At 32.8% G+C, this 26,165-nt stretch overlaps 1 protein-coding gene across 1 annotated transcript in view; it reads left to right on the top strand.

The window, feature by feature from the left end:
- cwo (hairy/enhancer-of-split related with YRPW motif protein 1) overlaps positions 1 to 26,165 on the top strand; it is a 58,059-nt gene that overhangs the window by 28,546 nt on the left and 3,348 nt on the right. Inside the window, exons 2-3 of the mRNA XM_018451120.1 lie at positions 768 to 897; positions 24,918 to 25,101. Coding sequence (XP_018306622.1) covers positions 768 to 897; positions 24,918 to 25,101 — 314 coding nt within the window. The remainder of the gene's footprint in view (positions 1 to 767; positions 898 to 24,917; positions 25,102 to 26,165) is intronic.

Raw genomic sequence — 26,165 nt, 5'->3', positions numbered from 1 at the left:
AATATATTTTTTTCTTTTTTCGTGATTTCCTGCGAAACAAAGCAAAAAGGAGCATATGTCTATAGGACTTTTTTTCTTAGTTTTTTACTCCTCTACACGCTCCCGAAGTTTTGCCATTTAATTTGGAAACACCCTGTATATACATTCACATAACTTCTGCATCATATAAGCTGTTCAGTACTAAAAATCTCAGTACTAAAAATAGTACACAATAACTTGTAATATATAAACCATAACATTAACGGTAGAGCTACAATCGATTATCAAATAACTTTTGATATGAAAATCTAAAAATGAGGTCGTGAGTAATCAATATCCATAGAAGGCCACATTAGCAAAATGCCATGGTATTGTTTAAATTTGTATAACTCAAAATATATACAGTTAAATAAAATGTTAAATAGCAAATAACACACTCAAAAATACATATATTCATGTGATAATACGCTCAAGTTCAAGAAAAATGAGAAAGTAGGTGTAATTAAATACTAAAGTGTACCTCAGAAACGTTTCGAAATACTTGAAAGTAAAAATGCGTTATAATAAGTGCTGGCTATTGAGTATTGGTAATATTAGCGTCATGGTGTAACGGCGAGCTACTGAACTAATAATTCCATAAGTAATCATTAGGATTCGTTATATAATAGCAGAGATATTAAGGGAGGCCATAATATGGTACACTGGCCATAATACCACCTTCTCCTCTATACGGTTTTAGGTCAATAATATTGTAGGTGACTAATACGTATTTTTTGTTCTTTTCTCAGTCTGGATGGTAGATCCTGCAAGGACGAGATATACAGAATGGGTATAGGAGCTGGATACTGCGAGGGCAACCTGAACTTCGCGACGGCCTCGGAGGATGACGAGGTCTACACCAAGAAGAAGGTCTCTAGGGTGAGTCATGAGCTCATTTGTACTCGATTGGCTTCATAATAAGCACTTTCATGCCAATCGGCGAAATATTAAGCAATCTGGCCGTCTCGCATTTCGTTTCTTTTGTTTCAGTCACACGTCGAATATCCATCAACTATTTTTACCGTGTTTCACAATATTTGCTTAAATGAAAGCATACAAATACTTTAGTACTGAGGAAATTAATTATATGCAAAGGTGCGATGTTTGTTCTAGGCAAACATTTCGCGCGAGTAAAGTAGGATTAATTATAATCTCGTTATACTTGTTTAGCTTAATCAACTAAAAAAAGTAAAAAACCATATTTTTTAATTACATATTGCTTTCTTACTTTAAAAGTGACACAATTAAAAAAAACGTAATTTTCGAATTATTATCATAAATAAGTTATTATCCTATCAATCATTAAAAGTGAACTAACTTAACTTCATAAAAAATTGTCAAAATCGCCATAACTAAAAAATGGTTTTAAAGGCCGTGAAATGATAAAAATTACATTTGGTCATGTTAAGAACATGTTCTTTTTACCAATATTATTTAATTAGTTAATAATTTTCTGTTAATTTGAAAAATAGGTTTTCTTCTTTTTTGAAAGACTCATTTTTTTAATTGTGTCACTTTTGAAGTAAGGGAACGCGTATATTATTTAGAGGCTATAAGTTCGGAAAAATCAAATTTTTCTCGCTTTTTCTATAAAATGTTAATTTTTTTATTACTTATTATTATATTAGAGATTAAAATTACACAAATGTTTTTCTTGAAACATAGCTTTTATAACTAAAAAATTTTTCAGCCGATTTTCAATGTTAATAGTTAATAACAATATAAAATTTTTGTATTATACTTATAATAATACACATTTTTAATTTAACAATATACGGAAATGTTCCTATTTCTTTCTAATTTTTAAGAGAAAATCTTAAAATTACTCTATTTCTCGACTTGTCATCTAATCTCTAAATCGTTTCATATTTTGTCGCGTAATTTTGACGAAGCGTTTTAAAGTGCATGTCCGTTTATGTATTGTACCGTTAAGAAATATATTCTTCCACGTTTTTCCGGATATCCCGCAAGCATTATATCAGCTCATGACACGTTCCTGAATGTAGTGGGGCTATATCAGGCAGCCGTCTTTCGAAACTCATCGCCGTGCGAAGCGGCGCGCGCTTGACGACGGTTCCAGAAAGCGACGAGGAGAAGCGCGTGACTTGAATTATCTCATTCGCCACGTGCAGGTCACTGGAGAAAGAAAGAGTGGGAAAGGTAGAGAAACCTGAAGCAGAATGGCTCACCTCGGCTCTTATAACACTGACGTCGAGAAGCGTGTTTTTCAAACATTAATGCACTCATAATTATGTTAAAACTGAAAAACTTAAAACGTAAAACACGTAACAATTAAATAGTTAGTGCATGTAAACGTGTATGTGCACTAATGAAAATTTAAACATTTTTTTATCTATTATTATTGTTATTTATTTAAGAATTAAGTGCAAATATGTGTCGTAATGATTACGTGCTCCAGAAAAAAAAAATTGGAAACATGTATTTGAAATTAACTCGGGGGGATGGCCCGAAGTTGTTTTCTTCGTTTCTGACGAGACAGCGAAATTTTTTCGCGTATCGTCGAGCAAGTCGTGCGTGGACCTTGATTCGCAACCATGACCGAGAAACAAGTCGGGTATTCCCGGTGAATGAATCGCTCGAATGATGGCGAAGGAATCTGCCTTGATACTGCGAGATGTACCACGTTTCTCGTTTCGTGCGTGCACGCGAAGCCCTAATTTTCTCCCTGTTTCATCATGTAAATCACGTAAAAAAGAAGAATTTACGGCCGTATCAATGCGAGGACGTCTTCGATTATCGTATTCGTGAAGGTGTCGAAAAATCATTGCAGACCAACGTTACTAGACAGACGGTGCTTTATATAATTTGCCGACGTAAAGCGAGTTAGGCATGCTTAACTATAGCGACACAATTCATCCTTTTTTGATGCGCGATAAATGAGAAAAAAAGAGATGAGAGGAGGGGAGGGGGGAGAGAGAGAGAAAATTATGCAATTCGGGGATTCAGGTATTAGGGCGGATAAGAGGCGCGAAGATTTCCTGCTAGTCTTTCTTGAATAATGCGATTACACCAGCGTCATTTTCGGCGAACTCAATAATTCTTTCCTATATGTCACAGTTATTCGCACAGACACAAATTTAGAAATCAATAATGCATATAGTACTGCTAAAATAAATCACTAATTCTTTCGAAATTCTTAAAATGGATCTAAAGCTTTTGGAGAGAATAATTTATGGAATTGTTGGGCAGAATAATGAAAACGTAAATCACGTCTCATCCAGGGATGAATTATCATATTGCTTTCTCCTAATTGTCGTGAATTATATATACTGTTATAAAAAGGAAGAAAGGAAGATATATAGATAAAGATAGATAGAGAAAGAGAGAGAGAGAAAGAGAGACAGGCAAACAGTTGTTCCTTTCTAATTTAAACCCGTATAATCATCGTAATATCTCGAGAAGATACCTCTAGAAGTCACGCTTCCGAGCTACTTCCTGACCAGATCTCTCGATTTAGTAAGAGCTCGACGATTATAACACGAAAGAAAGGAGAAATTTACCGAGACAGATTCCTAATTGAATAAACCCATGAAATATGGTACCAGTTGGAAGACACTATTGCGACGAGCAACATCCGCTTTGTAATAAAAAAGCGCATGAGACATCCCAGATTTGTTGGAATAAAAGTGTATATTATTTCCTTTTAATAATGAAAATTAAATTACAATAAATTTGCTTATCGTTAAGCGTAATAGAATTAATTATCGACCATTGTTACTTGGAACCTTGGCACGAAAATGGTATTTACAATTAGCGCAAAGTGACCTATATAGGTATATTGGAAACACGTGTCACAAACGTCACGTCAGTTAGTAGTCCTCAGTCTCGCTTATCGCTTATAGATACTATAAACAGCATGGGTTATAAATACGACGATGATATAATACAAATACGGCGGATTGTGTAATTAGTAGTAATTACAATACATACCGAATATTATTAAAACTTAAGTAGATGCAAAATTACATTAAAAAAAGAAAGTTTAAAGACACGTTTTTTTTATGTTCTCAGCTAGTCTCGCTACTATAAAGAGCATAAATTATACATGTGACATATTGATCGGGAGATACGATGGTATCTCGGCGCTAAGATGATATAAATGCGGCGAATTTTTACAATTAGAAATAATTATGCATGTTGAATATTATCAGCATTTAATCCTCCGTCGACAATGCACGGAAAAAAAAACTTCATTAATTCAGCAAATCTACAGTCGTGATATATAGACAGTCAATTTTCTATGTTAAAGTAGCAAAGTTAACAGCTGAATAGTAATTTGTTAAACCATCAAATCTTCTTAGTTACAGATATTGAATTCGCGCAGTAAGTCATAGATTTGCTATACCACTCAATCAATTTTTTTTCCGTGTGGGACTTTAAAAGCACAGTTGATTTTATGTGATTATCAACTTTGACAAATAAATTTAAATCTGTTAAATATGGAAAAATACAATCCAACTTGATAGTAAAAGCTCTTTGTTAAAGCTCACAAGTACCTATGTAAGAATTTATACAGTTCAGAGCAATATAAAAATCTGCACTGAAGTTCGAAGACTCAGATTGTAGACAAAGAGTGAAAACATTGACGATGGAGGGTAACTTCAAGCACACAAGATTAGATAAAAAAAATTTAAAGATACGTTTTTTCCCAGAATTTCGAATACGCGTCAATGACTATTTCCGATAAGAATTTGGCGTACTGGACATTTCCGATATCCGATTTCGCGCGATCGCTGTGTCACAATCGTCGTTTTCGGAACGTGATGTGACTAATGCACGTCGTCGCAGCACTTCGTTGCATCATCGCTGATTCGACAACATGGAAAACCTTTCTCTATGTCGCGATGGCCTGAATACCCCATGATTTCTCGTATATTCTGATTTTGGAGCTGTCTTCCGGTCATCATCGTGAAAAAATTAACCAAAGGATTATGAATTAACAAATAAGATATTAAAATGAAAAGGCAACCCTTTCTCTTTTGATATGAATTTAATTCTGTAGAATATTTCCTAATTTTTATTGTTCGAATTTGTAAAGAAAAACCAAGCATCCATTATCGCGATATAATTTTCATAATTGTAAAGAAAATTAAGCATTAGAAGAAAATAAGAATGATAAAAATATCGAAGATAAAATCGATACAGAAATGTTTTAAATTAAAACACAAGTTTTTAAATATTAAAGATTGGGATATACTTATAATTTCTTGTGTTTTTTAAATATCTTTTTTCTATATATTAATAATAAGTTCTCTGGATAAAACTTGTATATTTTATTTTAAACGATGAACAGAATATTGCTTCAATTATTTATTATTGTAAATCTTCATTATTATCTTCATTATAGCAATTAATCGATTGTAAAGCTTAACCTATGATTATCGAGATGAATAATTAGAAAGTTGTACCTGTGGTACACTCTTTATGTAAAACTACGTATCTCTTATTTTGACGTAACACAGAATATTTTAAGTTTAGCAAAAAGAGGACGCGTTCACGCGTATCCTGGCAAGACTGAGATAACTTTCCGCTTCCGTTGGTTCTGATTCGTTTGAAACACCTGAAGCGTTTATGCGCGCGTCCTCCGCCTCTTCGCTTATTTCCATAAAATATCCAAGTCGGCATCACGTGTCGACGACGTTTTTGACGCTCTTGGAAACGAATGACGTGACCAGAAAACTACTCGTGGAAAAGTGATCGGGCCGCGACGACGATCGCACGCGACCCAAATAATACTCGCAGCGACGTCACGTGCAAGGAATAGCCTGGGTGCATCAGCTTTAATGAGCAACGGTGTGTGCCTCCATTTCCGAGATCCTATTTTCAGAAACCGTGGAAAATTGTAAACGGGACTGAAGATTTAGCGAGAAATATGGTGGATATGATGGATGGATAACTACACAAGTGTGTCCTTCTGTTCTGATTTTCATGAATTTTCAAACATATCGTACAATATTTCTTTATAATGTTACCAATCATTTTTGGTAATTTAAAATTTTATTTTAATTTTTTGTTATAAAAATATTTTATAATTCCTAAAGAAACGACAGCAAAAGGGATAATTCGAAAATTATAACATTTTAAAAAATTTAAATCAATATTTATCTTGAAAGCAAACACTCCCATCGTATTTTTCTACTTCTTTTTCCATCTGTTTTTCTGATATATTTCGAGATGTTCGACCTTAGAACTTGGAAATGTATGCTCGTACAAACAAGCAGTAAATATGTCGATTCTAAACGCGAATCTCTTTTCTTACAGCAATCAGTGTCGCAGCGAACGTTGGAAATGAGAAGTCGTTGATCCAAATGGCAAACGTATCAAAATTAGAATACGTGTACACGTTTGTCGTAACACAGTTAGGTCTTCCAAGTTAAATTTGTCGCGGGCCGTATTTAATCCTGGGCTATATCGAGAGATCCGTTGGCAAGACACTCTGATATATTATATCGTGTGAACGATATATCAATGTATTTACATCTGCGGGGAGCCAATTAAACGCGAAATTGCTGTTTCTTCTATTAAATTAAAAATAACACACACGTCGTGTGTGTCGTCAAGTTGGCGACACATTTTTACACGTTTTACCTCGCTCGATCTCTAATCTCGTGTAATTACACGCGATAAGTAATCATAGCATCGTATCGTATTAGATATAACATCCAAACTTCGCATAAGCCAGACAACATATATGTCTACTGTAGGCTTTCTACAATAAGCCATTATTTAAGTTTTAAGTCTTAAGCCATAAGAAATTTATGTCATCAATCACAGTCAAATATGAGAAGAATATAAATCGACTATAATTAGTCAACTTTTTATGATTTAAAATTTAAAGATTACGTAATGGCTTATTATAGAAAGCCCATAAAAGACGTCATAGACATCGTAAAGATATTTTTCAGGACACATATGTACATGTTTAAAAAATATCTAAACGACATCATAAAGGGGTTTTCTAAACAATGCTCGCGTTGTTTAGGAAAGTATAAGGTTCAATTTTGCACCAACGTTATTTTGTGCTCTTTCTCTCTCTCTCTCTCTCTCTCTCTCTCTCTCTCTCTCTCTCTCTCTCTGTCTAAGGCCGAGAGAGAGAGAGATTTTTAAATGTCACTTAAAGACCTTAAAGTCAAAGTAACGTTGGTGCAATCTGGCCTAAAGTCTGTGTTCTGTTATTTTTAACGGTAATGTCGCTATCATATTATCGTTGCATAGATTTTTTTACATGAGCAACGACAGTGTAACGACACTGTTGTTAAGAATTACAGAATAGGGAAAGGTTTCTGATATTTGTGATTATTATTGCATTATAAAGTAATTACGGTTAAGGAGATTCTATTGTATATTTTTATAGTTATTAGAGAGAAAAGTTTTTAGCATTTATGACTACAATTGCACGGTAAAATAATTATAATTAGGAACTACATTTTTATAGTTATTACTCGAGTTATTACTATTATAATGTTAGATAATAAAACTAGATAATAAAATTATATTTATAGTCCTATATAATCCGAAAAAGAAGTTCATAAATACTAATATTATGACAATAATAACTATAAAAAATGAAGCTCGTAACCATAATTATTTTACTGCGTAATTACTGTAATTATAATCACAAATACCAAAAATTTTTCTCTCAGTCTAAAATAGCTCAGCGTAAGAGAGAATAAAAATATACTCGTATTAGTATGTAGAAGCTATTCATTCAATGGAAGCCGAACGTATCTGACAACGAACGGAAAAATACTTCGCAGAGCGATAAGCAAACAGGTGTGACGTGGCCGATCGCTTCGCAATTGCGGGTTGAAACCGCACTTTTAAAGCATTTAGATTCGTCGACGATTGTTGATCCCGGCGTGACGTATGAATTTTCCCGTTCTGTGTCGTCACGGTGGAAGCGGTTTCTGATTTTCTCTAATTACCCGTAATAATTAAGTCCTCAAAAGGCCGAGTTTCACGTGCCATTGGGCATCGAGCGAGCGGAATTATCGCGTGACTCAACGCGTGCTGCGATACGCATTTATCGCGCTCCGTTTTTTTCCTATCTTCGTGTCTCTCTCTCTCTCTCTCTCTCTCTCTCTCTCTCTCTCCATACTTGTACACGTGTTACGAGCTGTTTGACTTTCGCCCGCGGGGACTCACGTCTGATCAATCAGCTGTTTTTATCCTACAGAATTAATGCAACTATCACCGTTTATGTCATTCGCTGAAAGCCAGATGTAAGATTAGATGATACTCTAGATTTTTCTGTACACTGGGAAATTATCGTTGTGCAAATAAAAATACGTTACATCTCAGAATTTTAACGTAAAAGTGTAATTCGAATTATAGAAATAAATGTATATTTCTCCACTTGAGAATCAATTTTACATCGGTTTTCACGAGCACATATAAATTATGAAGTCGACAAAAAAAAATGTGAATCGTGTATTGGATGATCAGATTTCGTTTAATTCTACTTTTGCCCCACTAGTAACTGCATCTTCATTACTGATCCATTCAACTCTGCACCAATTAGATGCGTTAATTATACAGACTTCACTTATTTATGTAGACGAATCAAACGTGACGAGAGATACAGTTGTATCTGCGAAAGCGAACGTGTTTTTGACGAACAACTCATTAATTTATTGGACAAAATTCGAACGAATATTCGTCATGACTAAATTGACTTTTATAGATAAACAGAATTATCGCTCCGTATTTCATTGGTTCAAGGAAATCGACTTCGATCAAATTCCGATTAATTTGGGAAATAAACGAATAAAATTGATCAAAAGGAAAACAATTGGCTCGTTTAGATAACCTATAAAAATTCTATTCAAAGATCAATACGCGTGCCTAAAGCGCCGATCAATCGGCGATTAATTCAACCGCATAATTGCTTTCGAGTTATGTATAATTCATCGTCTTTGATCATTTACGTTAACAAAATGGGTTTTTCTCGATGAGGTAGTCGCTGAGTAACGATTAATTAAACAAGGAGTTAGAATGAAATCAATCTGTGTGTGGAACGGAGTCCTGAATTTTTTTAATTAATTGAAGGAAGGAACATTGCAATATTTTTTTAAATTTACAGGAAATAGAAATCATGTAATCAATACACAAACAACGTTTTTCTATTAAAACATCACTTTTAATAAAAATGATGGTTGCAACGTTTTCCTAGAGAACTCTTTAACTGTGCTTTATGCTATTTTGTGCCATAAGCACAATGATTTAAAGCACATTTCCGGAAATAAAAAATCTTTTCTCAGTCTTTTAAAATCGTTTTTTGTGAGTGTATTAAATCTATTGTCAAATTTAACCTAATGTAATTTAAACAACGATTATATTTGACACTATACAGTGTCAAATTTAACTATCGTATAAACGATATATTTAGTAGGAGCAGTGGCGACTTAAATTAAATCAAATTTGATACTATAGATTTAATGGAGTGGGAGTGGCTTTAATAGTCCCGGTGATCAGACGACCGACGGGATGACCTGTGATTCAAGGGTCATGATTTTGTGTCACGTGTGAAGCTCATTAGAATCGGATGACGATGTGGCATATCGTCAGGCTTTTGACGTTAAAGTCTCGCTGCGATTATTCCCAGATTTCCACGAATTGAATAGTCCGTGAATATCACGCAATGGACTTCGCGCGATGGCCATTAATGGCGTCGATAACGGAGCTCTCTCGATAGCCGATCAGGGGTTACAATCGTACTATGAACCGACGCGATAGTAGCGTTAATATGTACGCGTAAACAAGTGCTATAGCTACGGTGACCATATTTTCTTAAAGAAAATAAAGGACAAATCTGAAAATTGTAGGACTTTATCCCTACACTGAAAAAAAAGATTGGCTGTTGCAGCAAATTAGACGGTCAAATATGGCATAGCATTTTTAATTGGTTGCAGTAGCCAATTTTTGGTTGTGTTAGCCTATCGAAATCCTATACTGACATTGCAGATAGGCTAATTTTACCATCTAATTTGCTTGTAGTCAATTAAAAATGCTATGCCATATTTTACCATCTAATTTGCTGCAGCAGCCAATCTTTTTTTTCAGTGTACATATGTTTAAACCAGTTCGTGATTGTTAAAAATTTGTGCATTATAACATTTTATTGCACAGTATAATTAAATAGAGATAATGCGCAGTTTGAAACTGATTCGACTGTATTGGAACAAACCTTTGATCTGAAATAATAAAGGGTTCGAAATAATAAAAAGTGAAAACAACTCTAGTTTGAATAAATTTAATTTAAAAAATTAAAAAATATATAATTAACAAAAACAAATTGTATTTATATGCATAAAACTGTAAGATATTTCCCGTAAAAATTTGCTCATTGATATAATATTATAGACATTGGAACACTAGTTAGAAAAGAATTTTCCATAATGTTAAAATAAAGGACAGTAAAGGACAATATTGGAAAATAAAGGATAAAATTGAATTTTGAAGAAACAAATAAATCTAAAGGACAGTTATCTAAAATAAAGGACTGTTCTTTATAATAAAGGATTTTATAATATGGTCACCGTAGCTATAGCGTGCGTTGCATGTCCATCAGTCCATGTCGAGTCAGTGTGCGCGCCAAAATTATCCGTGTAAAGTCGGCCCTCAATTTTTGAAAAAATTAACTTTCTATTCGTTTGGGTTACACGACAATTTTCATAAAAGAAGAGGGGATAATGTTGGTAGCAACGAAAACTCCTGGATACCATACTTTAATTTTCTACGGATTGATAACATTATATAAGTAGTAATCCGTTAGTTTACGCTATTTTTCAGGAAACTAACGAATTTACTACTTTGACAACGTTATACCAATAGCAATCCGTAGAAAATTAAATTGTGGTGCTCAGAGGTTTTCGTTGCTACCAATATTATCCTCTCTTTTTTTATGGAAATTGTTGTGTAACCATCGTTTGCATGACAAATGCAAATTTCGAATTTTTGTTTACACATTTCTGGTGAAAAGTTCTTGAAAAAACAATTTTTAAGGATTAATTTCACACTACTCCGGAATCACAAACAAACTAAATTTGACTAGTCTCAATCGATAGATTTTCGTTTGTACATTTCGCAAAATCGATTTTTCGTTTGCACACTCTTAATTACAAAGTTATTGACAATTGAAGTTTCGAGGACAGTCGACTCAAGTAGATAAATTCAAATAGTAATTATTATACTCAAAATGTTACGAATCGATAGATTTTCGTTTGCACATTCTGAAACAGGTCGATTTTTCGTTTGCACACGTCAGTTAAAAAGTTATTAACAAATAAATGCTGATGATCCAACTTTGCGCTGCAAAAAGTACATTAATGTCTCGAATTCAAAAGAAATAAGTTTGAGATAACTGCGTGCCAATTACTGTCGGACGTGCAACGAAATTACAAACTAAAATAATAATCTCACAAATTTTAAATTGATCATCGATAAGAATGCTGTTAGCATTTTAAAATATCGTGAAGAATTTATTGCGAAAAATACAATATATTTTTTTTATTTTAATTGTAATTAATTACGCAACTTCAATTGTCTTAATCGTACATAACGAGCGAAGAATGATTATTATTTTTGTATTTTTTGTTTGATGTTTAAATTAAATTTTCTGTGAAGGAAGAAATTGAAGGGCTTACTACAACAACGGGCTAACATTTTGTAAAAACAGGGAAAACAAATTCTAAAATTAAAGTGATGAGAAAATACATCTATTCTTCGTTTTTGCAAAATGTAGGTCAACCCACTGTTACAGTAAATCCTTCAATTATCTTCATTCAGGTTCCATAATGAATTTGCACAAAGTTCAAATGTCTTATATTTTTTTCAGTCCATTCTGTATATCAAATTGCATTGAAATAGAATCAGCTGCACTTTTTTAATCAGTTATGTTCGAACAACTCTTGGCCGACTAATTATAGAGGGTTTTAGTTTAATTATTATTAATTGAATTAATTAATTATTAATCGCAGAGTATTGCCAGCTCGGAGATTTGCCAGCGAAAATGTTTTCTTGAAACGGTGGAATGCGTCGGTAAGCCTATTCGTCGTCTCTTACCTTGTTTAAAACTTCGTGAAAACATCACGTGAACGGTCCCAATAATAGCCAGCTCTCATATCTATATAACACTTGTCAAGTGTCGCATAAAACGATTCGTACACTGAGCACGATCTACAGCCGCGTTTAAGTGACACAAACATTTTCATTGGAAATTAGAATACGATTGATATGTGGCTTATCGATTTTCCTTCTGTACATTTTTTAATGAAAGTTTATGAAACATTTGTAAGAAATGTACAGAGGAATTTCCCTTTGCTTTCATAGAAAGTGTACTAAATAGTAATTCCTTCCTCCTTTTACCTTGATAAGCCAAATATATAAGAGAATATTATTATCGTTTAAATTATTATTAAAATAAAAATTTATAAAAAATTATAAGAATTCGTAGAGAGAGAGAAAATGTATGGAGAAATGCGTCTTTGCTTTTATAGAGAGTAACGAAGGTTTTCTCCTATCTCTTCTTATCCTGATAAGCCAAATATGTAGGAATATTATCTTTCATTTTATCAAATTATTATTAAATATTATTATACACACACACACATATATATATATATATCGCATTTATCTACACGGGGTGCTCGGCGATCTAATCATCTCGAACATTAAATTTGTTTCGTTGTTTGAGATAATTGAGCCATCATTGGAGGAACCAATCGGCTTTTTCGAGGAAACTCCTACGAAAATTCTCTTCGCTCGTGTATATTTATATTCGTGAAGAGAGTGATTCGGCTCGGACACGCGACGCCGCGACAAAAATAGTGTGTTTTCGAGTGCGTCACCGTTTGGTGAAAACAGGACGTGTTTGCATCCGTCGACGCGTGTGCTGTTTCATCCGCGATTAGCGTGGTCGTTCCTTTCTCGCTAATGTCTTCTACGCGGTCTCGCGTGAGCGTTACTACTCAGCCGGAGAGCGACGTCAGCCGAACGTGCTGAGGCTTAAATCCAATGCGATGAGCCATCGTTCTATTCGCTTGTACTATCGTTAAGTTACACCATGCGAGAGAAGATTTCGATTGCGATAAACAAGATATCGATTCATTTGTTATCATTGGTTAATCGATCGGTTGAAAGGAGATATCGCTCCCTTACTTCAAAAGTGACATAACTAAACAAACTCAGGGATTTTCGAGTTATTATCAATATTATCATAAATGAGTTTAATAAATAAATATTACCCTATCATTAAAAGTAAAGTAACTTAACTTCATTAAAAAAACTGTCAAACTTGTCACAACTAAAAAAGGTTAAACAAATTATTTACAGTTTTTCAGCACGTTAACATCTTGCTAATATGATGCCTGATTGTGTGTCAAAATTATTTAAAAATTGCTTGTCAATTTAATTTAATTCGATATTATTCCAGTAGTTTAATTGCGTTTATAAGTCCGGAAAACCAATTCGGCGCGCAGTTTGAAGGACTACAAATATGGTATATGCGAGTACATATGTAGTATATATATATAATTCACATTGAATTATTTTAAGCATTAAAGATTTAGCTTCGACTGGTATAGACTGTTTAATTTCTATTATTAATTGTGTTTCTCACATGGTACGGTCTAAAATAAGATTCTTATTGTTTAAAAAAATTATCGAAATCGTCAAAAAAGATGTTCTTTTTTTGAATATAAAACAACATGACGTTTAACTGTGTTATGAATATTCTTTTTGCCGATTTGATTAATCAATAATTTCCTGTCAAATTAAAAAACAGATTTTTTTCTGAGAAATTTAATTTTTTGAGTTGTCTTACTTTTGAAGAGAGCAATGTTCATTTATATATTAACGGGAAAATGCGTGTTAGGTGTGTCATAATTAGAAATTATTACATGCAATTATTACATTGTTAGCAACATCTGTGATAATTTTTAAGCGACAAGAAAATCGCTGGTGTCGCTTATATATAATTAGATCGCTAATTAAATCGCGCTTCGTGCAATTACAACGCCTGTTTTATATACACACATATATATATACATATATATATATTTAAAATCGATTTTAGTAAAAAAAAGGTTATGGTACGTGAACATGAATATTTCGCGACCGAAGTACATTTTGTATAGTGTCGTTCAAGGTTTCAGGATCGCCGAGGTTTCGACATTGGTTTCTACTCACCGAATGAATCTTAATTTTTAGAGATACTTTTAACGCCGGCGGTTGGCGTTTGTAGCCTCAAGGTTGCATTCGCAACAGACGGGCAAAAATACCTGACGGACGGTCGAAGGAACGGGAAACGCCGTTCGCGATCTGGGACGCGACACAAATTATACACGGCGATTATAAATCCGCGCGTGTTCCTCGTAATAATTTCAATGAGGAAGAAGTATGCGGGGTTTTTGTAGGTAAGTAAATAAGCGGATGGAAGTAAATGGAAGGTGTCGGTAATTGCACTTGGCGTCACCGAGCGCGAAGTTACGGAGGTCCGCTCTCGAGGAACTCCTCACGTTTTTTTACCAACTTCGCGTGTCGTCGATCTGCAGCTGCTTCGGCACGATGCGTCGAGTAATTTATTTTCGCGTCTAAATATAGACGCCGCAGCAGCGCCAGTGTGATTTGCATAAACGGGCTGGATTTTCCTCGTATAATATATCGCTCAAGCATGCATATGTGTGTGCTGATATTAGTTATTTTATTTAATAATAAATTGAATAAAATTTTATTTAATAATAAATTTATTTATTTAATAATTTGTATAAACTGCTCGTGGAATTTTTAGCAATTTATTTCGAAAAAATGGAAGAAATAACTAGATTTATAAACACACATTTAACAACACTTCTTGGAAAATAACGCTTTTTGTAAAATGTATATTTGATATTATAATTCAGTCTCTCTAAAATTTGGCATTAGCTTTTTTAGAACCAGATCATTGTATATAACAATTTTATGCGTGACATGCATTTGGAGATTCTGGAGTATCAAAATATTACAGTGACTTTTAATCCGACGTTACTAAGGTTAACATATGTAGCACTTCTAAGATGTGATTTAATTGTTAAATCCTTATAGCTAATATGAGAATTTAAATTACAATAATTGAAATTTTTAGAATAATTTAAATTAAATTTTAACCTTGGATCTCTAAATTATGTCAATAAAATTATCAAAATTATTTTAAATCTTTCTTTTTATTTCAACAACACAGAACAATTGTGAAGGAACGCTATAGTATCTCGGATTTCCCGTATTTACTTAGTAACGTCGGGTTAAAAAAAAAAGTCCATATTAGATAATCTATATGATATAATTCATGTCTGATTTCAGAATAAAATATTTATAATTAATTTAACTATTTATAATAATGTATTTATTTATAATGTATCTATTTATAATTTTTATATGCGTATTTTGACGTTTGTATACATATATGTATATTGTTATATGTATGTATATTATATTCTGAGTTTTGGTTGTTTTTTTGCACATGGCACATACCTACGAATTGAATTCTGTTCTAAAACCTACTTTAAAAGCTCTATTTCATTTTTATTTCTAATTAATGCATTTTTATGTATGTATGTATATTTTAATATATACATTATTTATGTGTTTTTTGTGGTGACACTCCCAATACAGCCGACGCATTCCGAACGCTGGTCTCAGGATGATTGTCAAAATGTTGTAAAATACGATTCCCTGCCTGCAAATCTCTTCGTAACGCTGCTTGAAATCGGTTGTTTTCTTGTCGAATTGAAAATGATCCAGTCTCTCGCAATCTATTAAATGTCAACATAAACACTCTTCGGTTTGGCACTCTTCTGTTTGGAAATCGTCGTGCATATTCTCGCACCGCCTTTAAAGCATTACCGTTGCAGAAACCGTATACAAAAACCATATCAGCATATTCACTATTAGAATACGTACGCGGCATATTGCAAAAGACAAAATTCATCTACTGTTAAAGGCTTTCAAAGAGCGACTGACAAATTCATAACAGAAAGTGGAAAATGTAATCAAATATGTCGGTGCTAGATATGGCAAGAAATGTAAACATTTTTTTTCGATTTCTCTGAAACGGAGCAAAAACGAGCATATGTCTATAGGACTTTTTTTCTTAGTTTTTTACTCCTCTACACGCTCCCGAAGTTTTGCCATTTAATTTGGAAACACCCTGTATATTATATTCTGAGTTTTGGTTGTTTTTTTGCACATGGCACATACCTACGAATTGAATTCTGTTCTAAAACCTACTTTAAAAGCTCTATTTCATTTTTATTTCTAATTAATGCATTTTTATGTATGTATGTATATTTTAATATATACATTATTTATGTGTTTATTCTGATTTCAAATATTTTTCGTGTTACGTAAAGTTACAAATAAAACACTATCCTGAATTTATTAACGCGAATTATGGATCACCCAAAGTGGGCTTAATTTGAACGTTGTGCAGACTTGCTGACGTATCAGCGATCGTCGAAACAAAAGTAGATTTGCGCACGAGGCGGACCGATGATAAGAAGCTCCAGCCGCGGTTGTTGTCGCTGAGATGCTGGGATCCGGTGATGCCCGGTTATCGTTTGAAAAACATTGGCTGGACCACCGCGGTCAATACGTTCGCCGATAAACCCTCGGTCATAATGCGAGCTTTCATGCCCATGCGAGAGCTCGCAGAGATCACCGAGTACCGGTTATATCCGGCATGCCGATAACTCGACCCCGTTAAAGCGGTTCTCGCGCCGCTTTTTTCCTCTGTCGTCGTCGTCGTCGTCAGATTTCTTCTGTCGACTTCTTCTCACTGTTTCGAGGCGATCGCCGGTCAATGTGCAAATAACTGCCCGCCGTTCTCTCGACACGCCTCAGCATCCTGTATCATCAAGTTTATCTTGGCTTCGCGAACGTTTGCAATTGCAGTATTACAATTTAATAAGAGAATTCGATAATTGGCGATATTATAATTTACAATTCACTATATTCTATCTTAATTATATCTCACAATTTACATAAGGTGATTTATATGATAATGTATTAATTAAATGTGATAACTCGTGTGATACATCGAAAGGAAAAATTGTTTGTAAATAGCTCTAGTTTTTATATTTGTAATTTTTTGTACGTATAGTCTATTCAGTTATATTTGAATTTGCTATCGCTCTATTCTTTCAATCTTGAATTAGATAATATAAATAGGACGGATTTAATATTTACTGTGATTAAAGACTTTCAGTTCTTAATTTAGATCTCGATTTAGATAATACAAATGAGAATCAGATAATATGAGAATATCGATAATATTTTAGAATAGTTAATTTTTAGACGGACATTGCCATAGTTTTGTGAATCGAAATTATATATTTTATTATTTAAATCCTGATCGCAAATGTATTATATGTTTATCCGCATTTACGATATCACATCAGACTTTGTAACCGAAATAATGATAATTCGCGCTGGAAAAGATTAATAAGGAAGATAACTGAATAACGTTTTGCTGCGTTGGCGTTGTTTTGTGTTTTTGCATATGTGATAAGGACAGGCTGATCGATATATTTCGCGGAAGGAATGCAGATAATTACGTCAAGGAAAATTATGTTTTATTTATTTATTTTAGTTAGGAACAGAAATCTTTTATTAATCAATTACGTACGCTATCATAACTTTACTTCCTCGATGATCTTTAACTGTACGTAATATATATGCATATTCTAAACTAAATGATGCGATGTCGTAAATGATTTTCTTCTGATAATGATAGCTTAATTTTCTTCATTTTGCATATTATTTTAGCAGATATTTAACCAACAATTTTATTGAACGATGGAGATAAGAATATATCAACCACTAAGTAAACCATTATAAATAAACCATAACTTTTATAAAATTATAGACAAAGATTAATTGGATCTTTTTACCGAAAAATCCTACAACGGATCTGTTTTGATGGACTTCGGACATTCGACAGATATCAAACGTGAGAAACATGTCACGTGACAGTCGAAACTGTCGAAAGCAAGTATAAGGACTGGTTCATGAGGAATGTACTATAATGGTACTTTTACAACAACAATTAAATCCGTTTTATCACGTCGTTTATGACTTTCTATGAAAAAAATTTTGATGTCATTTAGCTTGAAAGTTTCGTTAATGTTAATGATTTTTTCTTAATATTTAATCAGAGAAATATTTAGAAATAATGTCATACATTGAATTAATAAATCTAAACGTTAGCACATGTTCGTATTTCGTGCTACGCTTAGAAAAACGTAAACATTATCTTATAAATTGTATATAAATTTTTAATATTAGCTTTTGTTAATTAAAGGAAGTTTTAATTTTATGAACTATTTCGTTTAGCGCTATGCTTTATAGTATCATGTTACAAATTCTTCTAATCGTAATCTATTTGATTTTCTAAATCCAAGTGAAATAAAATTAACAACGTCTTATATTGATTTATAGTTCAAATTAGATACTGTTAGTAATCTTTCTATTCCATTATTGTAATTGTTTTACATATTATTATGAACAAACTGTCTATTGACTAGAAAGTAGCGCGAGAACCTCCTTGACTGAGGAATAAGAAAATTGAATACACAATAAGTCTAACTATATATGTATATGCAATAGAAATATTAAATAAAAATAACGAGAGAGAGAGAGAGAAAGAAAGTAAGTAATGTTTTTATACTTCGGTTATTTGTTTGACGTAAATTTTACACAACTTTTTAAGTATAATTTTTGAAAATATTTTAATTATTCTCTATATGTTATTTTAGATAAACTAAAATATATTGTATAATTTATTAAAACTAAAAGTTCTTTCATTTTAAAGTGTTTAATTACTAATTATCATATTTAACTATCATATTTTAATTAATCGTACTATTAGTACCATAATATTGAATTATTTCTATCTGGTTTATATAATAAACCAGATGCAAATTTTATTAACATTAGTTATGGGTCCTTTTGTTAAATGTAATATATGTTGATATCCTAGGTAAAAGTAATAATTAAATATGTAACAACTGCAGAGACGAATATATTCGGATGTTAGGATTAATTAATTAAATTAATGTGTTTACGCAGATTTATGTAACAAGATGTATATATGCAAGAACGTAATTTGCAATATAAATTACATTGAATGCATATGAAGCTCTTTTAACTGATTAACCAATCATCTGCTTCAATAAATTTGAAAAATACCCTCTTTTTTGATATTTTTGAATCGGTGAATAAGCCAAAATGAAGTTTAACATACAATTTATTATATATTAATATGTTATAATAAACATAATGATTATAATAAAACTAATTTATCAGGTACAAGGAATGATTAACATGAACGAAAGTATGTATTTATAATAGTTTTTTCAAGCATGTCGAAAATTTTATTAAAGCTAACTCTTTTTTTTATAAAATATCTTGTTAAACCTGTTAAATTGTTTTGAAAAAGAATTTTATACAATACTATTATAAATACAATAATAAAAATGTGTAAATAAAAAAAGTTAATTAAATTAACTAAGTTAACAAATTAAATCTTCATTCAAGAAAAGTAGTATTTTCTTAGCGTATCCATTAATACTACACAAAACTGCGCGTCGTAAAATATCATGTTAATTAAACTTGCAGTGCTTCTTAGAAATGCCTTTTGTAAATATTCGTAAATTATTCGCATCGGCTTGCATTCGAGTGACAGAGAGAAAGATAATTAAAAGACCGTGCGAAAATCCGTGGAGCTGGATTTCCCCGAAGATAAATTCGAGGGAAAATCAAACGCGTAATCGGGTACAACGGTTCGCGATGTAGGGGATTCACAGTAGTCAAAGTCGGAAACAGCCAAGACCCTTGGGGTCGTTCCGATGGACGGCGTAGCGTGACGCGGAGACGCGTGTCGCCTCACGTGTTGGGCGTAATACGTCGCGTTTCCGACACGTGATGCCTCCTCGTTGCCGTCGACGCAGCGCGGCGCGGCGTGGTCCGACCCGATGTGATGTCTCCCTCCCGATGGCTGAAGAAACGCGAGCGTCGTCGCTCGCAGCTCGTAGTCGTCTGTGCGCCTGCGATTCGCGAGCATGAACACTGTTCGATAATAAGAGCGAGTGGCATCGCCCGTCCCAAGTGTTAAGTGGTCGCCTAATTTCTCGCTGAGTTTCGATAATCGCGATAGTGCTTTAAGTAATTCTCAAAAATATAATTATATATTTTTAAATAAAAAAAAAACAAACAAACAGATAGAAAGACAATAAATATATTGCAATATTACCGAACGGAGAGACTCTAATATAAATTTAAATAATAATATTTTTGAATGAATATATACACGCTGTCTATGTATAATACATAATTGACAGTCGAAGAATACAAGTTGTATATAAAAAATAAAATCGAACATTTTTCGTCGAGAAATCCATTTGGACTGAATTGCATATGGAACAGCTATTGCAATAAATTCTAAGTGTCCCAGTATATAGTTACTCGATATAGTGCGAACTGTTTATGTATAGGAATTGACTGATAAAAGTATTATTCGGAATCGAATTTTCTTTATGAGAAAATCGTTTCGAGAGTGAATTTTACCAACATAATAGACTTCGGTATTTATCGATATAGTCGTTTATTTTTGAATGGTACACACGTGTATCGCAAGTATTTAAAGAGAAACAATAAGGGTGGTAGTGATTTTTAAACGGATCGATATTTTCGTTTTTCGAAGATCTTGTGGAAGATAAGAAGATATCTTTCCCCTTCTGTACTTTGCTATTCAAGGCAGGATGGTCACGCATAGTATGGATAACATCCTGAACATGCATTACTATCCGACTAACAACCACGTCGACGCATCGGTGCATTCACCGCCACCGAGGAAGAGACGCTGTTTGAATAAAGAGGTGAATACGCATCCGCCAATCTAATTGGATGAAATCGAGAGAGAGAGAGACATCTTGTTTCTCTCCGCTCAGAGAGAGGAAAGACAGACACGCAGTTTCATAGCACGATGAAGAATTCGAATGCTATCGGAACGCATTTTTCTATCTAATTTGGAATATAGTTTTCTATCTACCCTTTCATTAGTAACATTTGATTAATTCTACATTATGGTTTTTTAACGTAATTATTCGCGTGGGCTGCTTCTGACGTTTCAACATTATTATCTCAAAGTTTATTGTTCTTTTTGATGATTTATAAATAAACAAATATTTATAATATTCTATATTCTTTAGATAGAGATAAATGCACTGGAATGCTATCAGAATGCATTCTTCCATGTAACTTGGGATATTTTTTCATCTAGATATTCTTTTATTAACAACATTTAATTAACCCTGCATTACTCGCGTTGGGTATTTCTAACACACTTCAATATTATATTCTAATTTTCATTGTTTTCTTTGATGATTCATAATTAAATAAAAATTGATAATATTTTATACAACTCTTTTAGATAGAGATAACGGTAAATATTTTTTTATTGTGAAACAATTTATCTTAAGATTGCGATGCGTCAAACAGGTCGAAAATTATCCACGAGCATCGCAATCATATCAACAGCAGTAATAGAAATCACACTCATAAAAGAAGTGTTTAATTTTAAGATATAAAAATGTTTTCTTCTTGTCTCCGTTTTTTAAACGCTTAAAGATGTTTTGAACTTTTCACAATAAACAAAACATTATGTGTTTGGATTTAAATCACTAAAACATTTAAAATTGAAGTATCTTTTATTATAGAACTTTTGTTTTGTAAAGATGTTTTAAACGGAAACATTTTAAACACTGTACTTTTTACAGTGCAGTGATCACAGACCATCGACTTGATTTTAATCATGAATTTGATTGGAGAGTGTCCAAATTCTTGATAGGGAAATATTTCTCAATAAACATTTGAATTCTGAAATGTCTCATATCTATATGAAAAATTAAGAACGGACACGGATTGCTTGCACTACTCGTATGCTTTCTTATTGGGCACGTTTAAACAAAATTGAGATCTGAACTCTCTTGTTTTATGAGTTGACACTCTTAGTATTATTTATTGTTTAGAAGTCCCCTTGTCACATTATAACGTAATTTTAAACATGTCACGACGAACTGACGCGATTCTATAATCTGAGGAACGACATGTATTAATTTATATTTTAACTTTTTAAAATTGTGAATCAATATTTCTGAACTTCGTTTTTTGTTTCCTATTGAAGTGAGTCACACGATTTTATTACTGATTTTATAATTATTGTATTGTAATAGCAAAATTGTAAATTTATGTAGCGTACTGATTACTACATTTCTGTGACTTGACACATCTGCATGTGACTTGCTCTCAATCAAGGATTTTATATTTCTGTTTTTCGCTGAGCATGACTCCAAAGTGAGAAACGTTCGACACAATAAATGAAAATAATCATTAACACCTGAATATTATCTGCATCTCCTAACTCTTCACTCTTACATCAGCGTTTGACTCTCATTAGTCTTGTCTGAATTTTATTGTTTAATTTATCTTAAATATAATAATATGTATAAATTCATATTTAGTGAATTTATAAAGTAGGGATGCCATCACATGGCGAGTAATGAAGGGTTAACTGTATGATTTTTGGAAAGTGTTAGCGTCTGAATAAATTTACATTTGAAAACAAGTTTGCTTTAAGGAGGTTCTCCAGTCATTTGACATAATATAGGAACTTGATTAAATTTTGAGAATAAATTTGTTATAAAAATAGAGGCATTCCTTTTGCATTCCTGAATTTTTTCAAATTTTTTGACCATTTGGATCAAAAGTTATTTCAAAAAGTAATATTTTTTAAATTTATACTCTAATAGAAATATATGAAAATGTATTACAAAATAATGATAAAAATCTCAATTTTTTAATATAAGTACTATATGAATTAAAAAATATTTATGTAAAGTTACACACATTGAGATGCAGACATTAATTATTCAGTAAATAAACAAAATATTTATTTGTTATAAACTAATTGGTGAATCTCAATGAAACTATGTAGTCTCAATGAATATATGCGTTTTATGACTGGAGAACCTCCTTAAGTTGGCCAAGGCTTCGGCCACTCCACATATGATCTTTGAAGTAAAGCAACTATTTCATCCCTTCATTTCATCCTGATTTATGGTCTTTAGGATCATTCTCTCTGCGCCGCGTATTCCGTTCCCGTTCTTGACGGATGCACCGATTTATGCGCCGATCGCTTGCGTAATTTCGCATGAATGAATTCCATGGAAAACGTCGTGTTGGCCGCGTGCCAGGAACGAGCGTTACGTTACCGTGATTTGAATGCTATATGCCCGTAAATCAGCACAAGTATCGAGTCGTCATTGTAACGTCGCTTTTGCTCGTTTGCTGTTTCAATTGCATAATTGCAGAGTAGATCGCTCGTTCCATTCTCTTGTAAAAATTTGTTTTGAAATGAATCCAGCAGGCGTTTGTTTGAAGGTTTGCGTCGATTATCTTGACGAGAGCAAATTGTGATTATCTGGAACAGTAAGGCATGTTATTTGTTTTTAAAGCAGATATTCGCGTAAGAATGTAGTTATATAAGATCCGATTGTAACTTGGCACGATATGCAGATAATTACATTTCAAAATAAAATATTATATTTAAAAATATAATATATATATATATAATGTTATATTATATTTAAAATAATATTATATTTCAAAATAAAAAAATTCAGAAAAGTATGAATTTGCATGGTTGAAACATAGTGAGATTGTAAAGTGTAAATTGCAAATTATCTAAAGTTTTCGATCGTGACTGCGACTATTCACTCATATTATAGCATTCGGAGTATATGCGCCTGTCTTAATTCATTTAAAAAGTTTGTTATTGAACATAATTATCAGGAACTGCTCTCATACGTATCAGCCGCAACTTTGTCATCAAATGTGAGACTTTTGCATTACATCATATTGTTTCGTGCCTGATCGCCGACATTATCTTTCCGCATATTCGCGCGATAGACGAACGTTTCGACGAATTAAGCGATTACCTAACTAACCGCGATACGCACCTCGAGATCGTGACACGTGGCACGTACAGATAATTGTGCTCCAGTAGCGGATCGCAACGTGACCTTTAAAGATGATAACGTGTTTTAATTCGCGCGTGATAGCGTAATTACAATCTCTCTCGTTCGCGATGCGAATGCTGCTTTAAGATATCCATTGGAGATCATGGGTGACCTGCAGTAAAGATTGCTCAATGTGAGATCATATTTTGGAGTCGTAGCTCTTTAATTGCAATAACAAAGCTTCGTAAAAACTGATCTGTTTATGAAGGTTGGTATTTTAATTGTCTCTCATTAATTAATGCGAGATAAAGTAAACCCAGCGTCTGACTATATCTTGACCGTTACTACTGCAAGCAAAAAATCAAATGTATATCGACTTGCGTGAGTCATTTTTAAAGAAAGTACTCTTGGCATACGTATGTTGGCATATCAATTTTTTCAAAACTTTGTAAAGTATTTATATTTGTTTTAAACATACTTAAATTACGAAGAAATTAGCAGTACTACATTTACAATTTGTTAAAATCTGAGGAATAATTATTTTATATATTTAAATTCTTCGTTCATAAATATTATAATAAGCTTCTTTTCGTATAATAATAATAATAACGTTATATAAAGTTTTCTTTCTTGCGATAGTAATAATATAAAATTATATGATTGTATATATGATTATTAGTAAATTATATAATCATAAAGTTCTAATATATAATTATAAAGTTCTAAAATATTTTAAAACATTGATGGACGGCTCTAAAGTATGATATTATTATTAAGGTGTTCGGATTGACCGGATAGATCATTGGATCGTATTCGTTTTTGTTGCAGCAAGATCCGATGTCACACAGGATCATCGAGAAGCGCAGAAGAGATCGCATGAACAACTGCCTAGCCGACCTCAGCCGACTTATACCTGCGGAATACTTGAAGAAGGGTCGGGGCAGAGTCGAAAAGACAGAAATCATCGAGATGGCGATCCGCCACATGAAGCATCTTCAAGGCCTCCGGCAAGGTGAGCGTTTAATCGATCCGATCGCGATTCTCCCAAACAAAATTATTTCGGGAACGAGAATATATTACGCAACATCGCGCATTGTATTTCCGCGAGTTGGCAATAAGATCTGCCAATGTCGTTCCGTAAACAGACCGCAGATTGCAGATCGCGAATAAGAAATATGCGTTCTCTCGATACTGACAAGCATACACTGTTAAATTCATAATGTCAAATTGCATCCAACTTGAGTTATTTTTAATCATTTCGTTAGGTAGCCACTGCTCCTATTCAGTATGTTGTTAATTTAATTAAAGCGATGGAGTTAAACAATTTAACTCAAGAATGTATCAAATTTGACTCAAATTTAGTTTATTACTTACTAAGTATGTTAATATGAAAGTTGTTTATTTTGAAACTAAACGATTCAACCATAGAAATGGATTGATTTTGATTTTGGCACATATGGAAGTTAAAAATAACAAAATGTTATTTAATAAGTGATTGGGTTATCATTGCTTTTTTGATTGATATCTAACAGTGTATTAAGGTAAACGTTCCAGTGTCCGGAATTGTAATCTTTAAATGCAATTAAATTATAATACTGTAATAAAAAAAGCATTTGAGATTAATAATAATAAATTTTGTGTAAGTGTCCGGACATAGGTACATGTCCAGTCACTGGGATCGGACAGTACCCATGTCCGGACACAAAACTTTATTTATTTATACACTGAAAAAAAGATTGGCTGCTGCAGCAAATTAGATGGTAAAATATGGCATAGCATTTTTAATTGGCTGCTGCAGCAAATTAGATGGTAAAATATGGCATAGCATTTTTAATTGGCTGCAGCAGCCAATTAAAAATGCTATGCCATATTTTACCATCTAATTTGCTGCAGCAGGCAATCTTTTTTTTCAGTGTATTGATATTAATCTCAAATGCTTTTTTTACCTTAAAGATCAATTTGAATTAGTTGTCTTTTGTCATTAAACATCTATTTATATTATTATTTTTCGTCAGCATATTAATTTCCCAATTGTGGACACGGGGACAATTACGTCTCAGTGTCCGACCAGCTTGT

This window comes from Mycetomoellerius zeteki, unplaced genomic scaffold, assembly GCF_001594055.1.
Source record: "Mycetomoellerius zeteki isolate Tzet28-1 unplaced genomic scaffold, Tzet1.0 scaffold31, whole genome shotgun sequence".
Classification (NCBI taxonomy): Eukaryota; Metazoa; Arthropoda; class Insecta; order Hymenoptera; family Formicidae; genus Mycetomoellerius; species Mycetomoellerius zeteki.
This window is presented reverse-complemented; position numbering and strand designations above follow the sequence as displayed.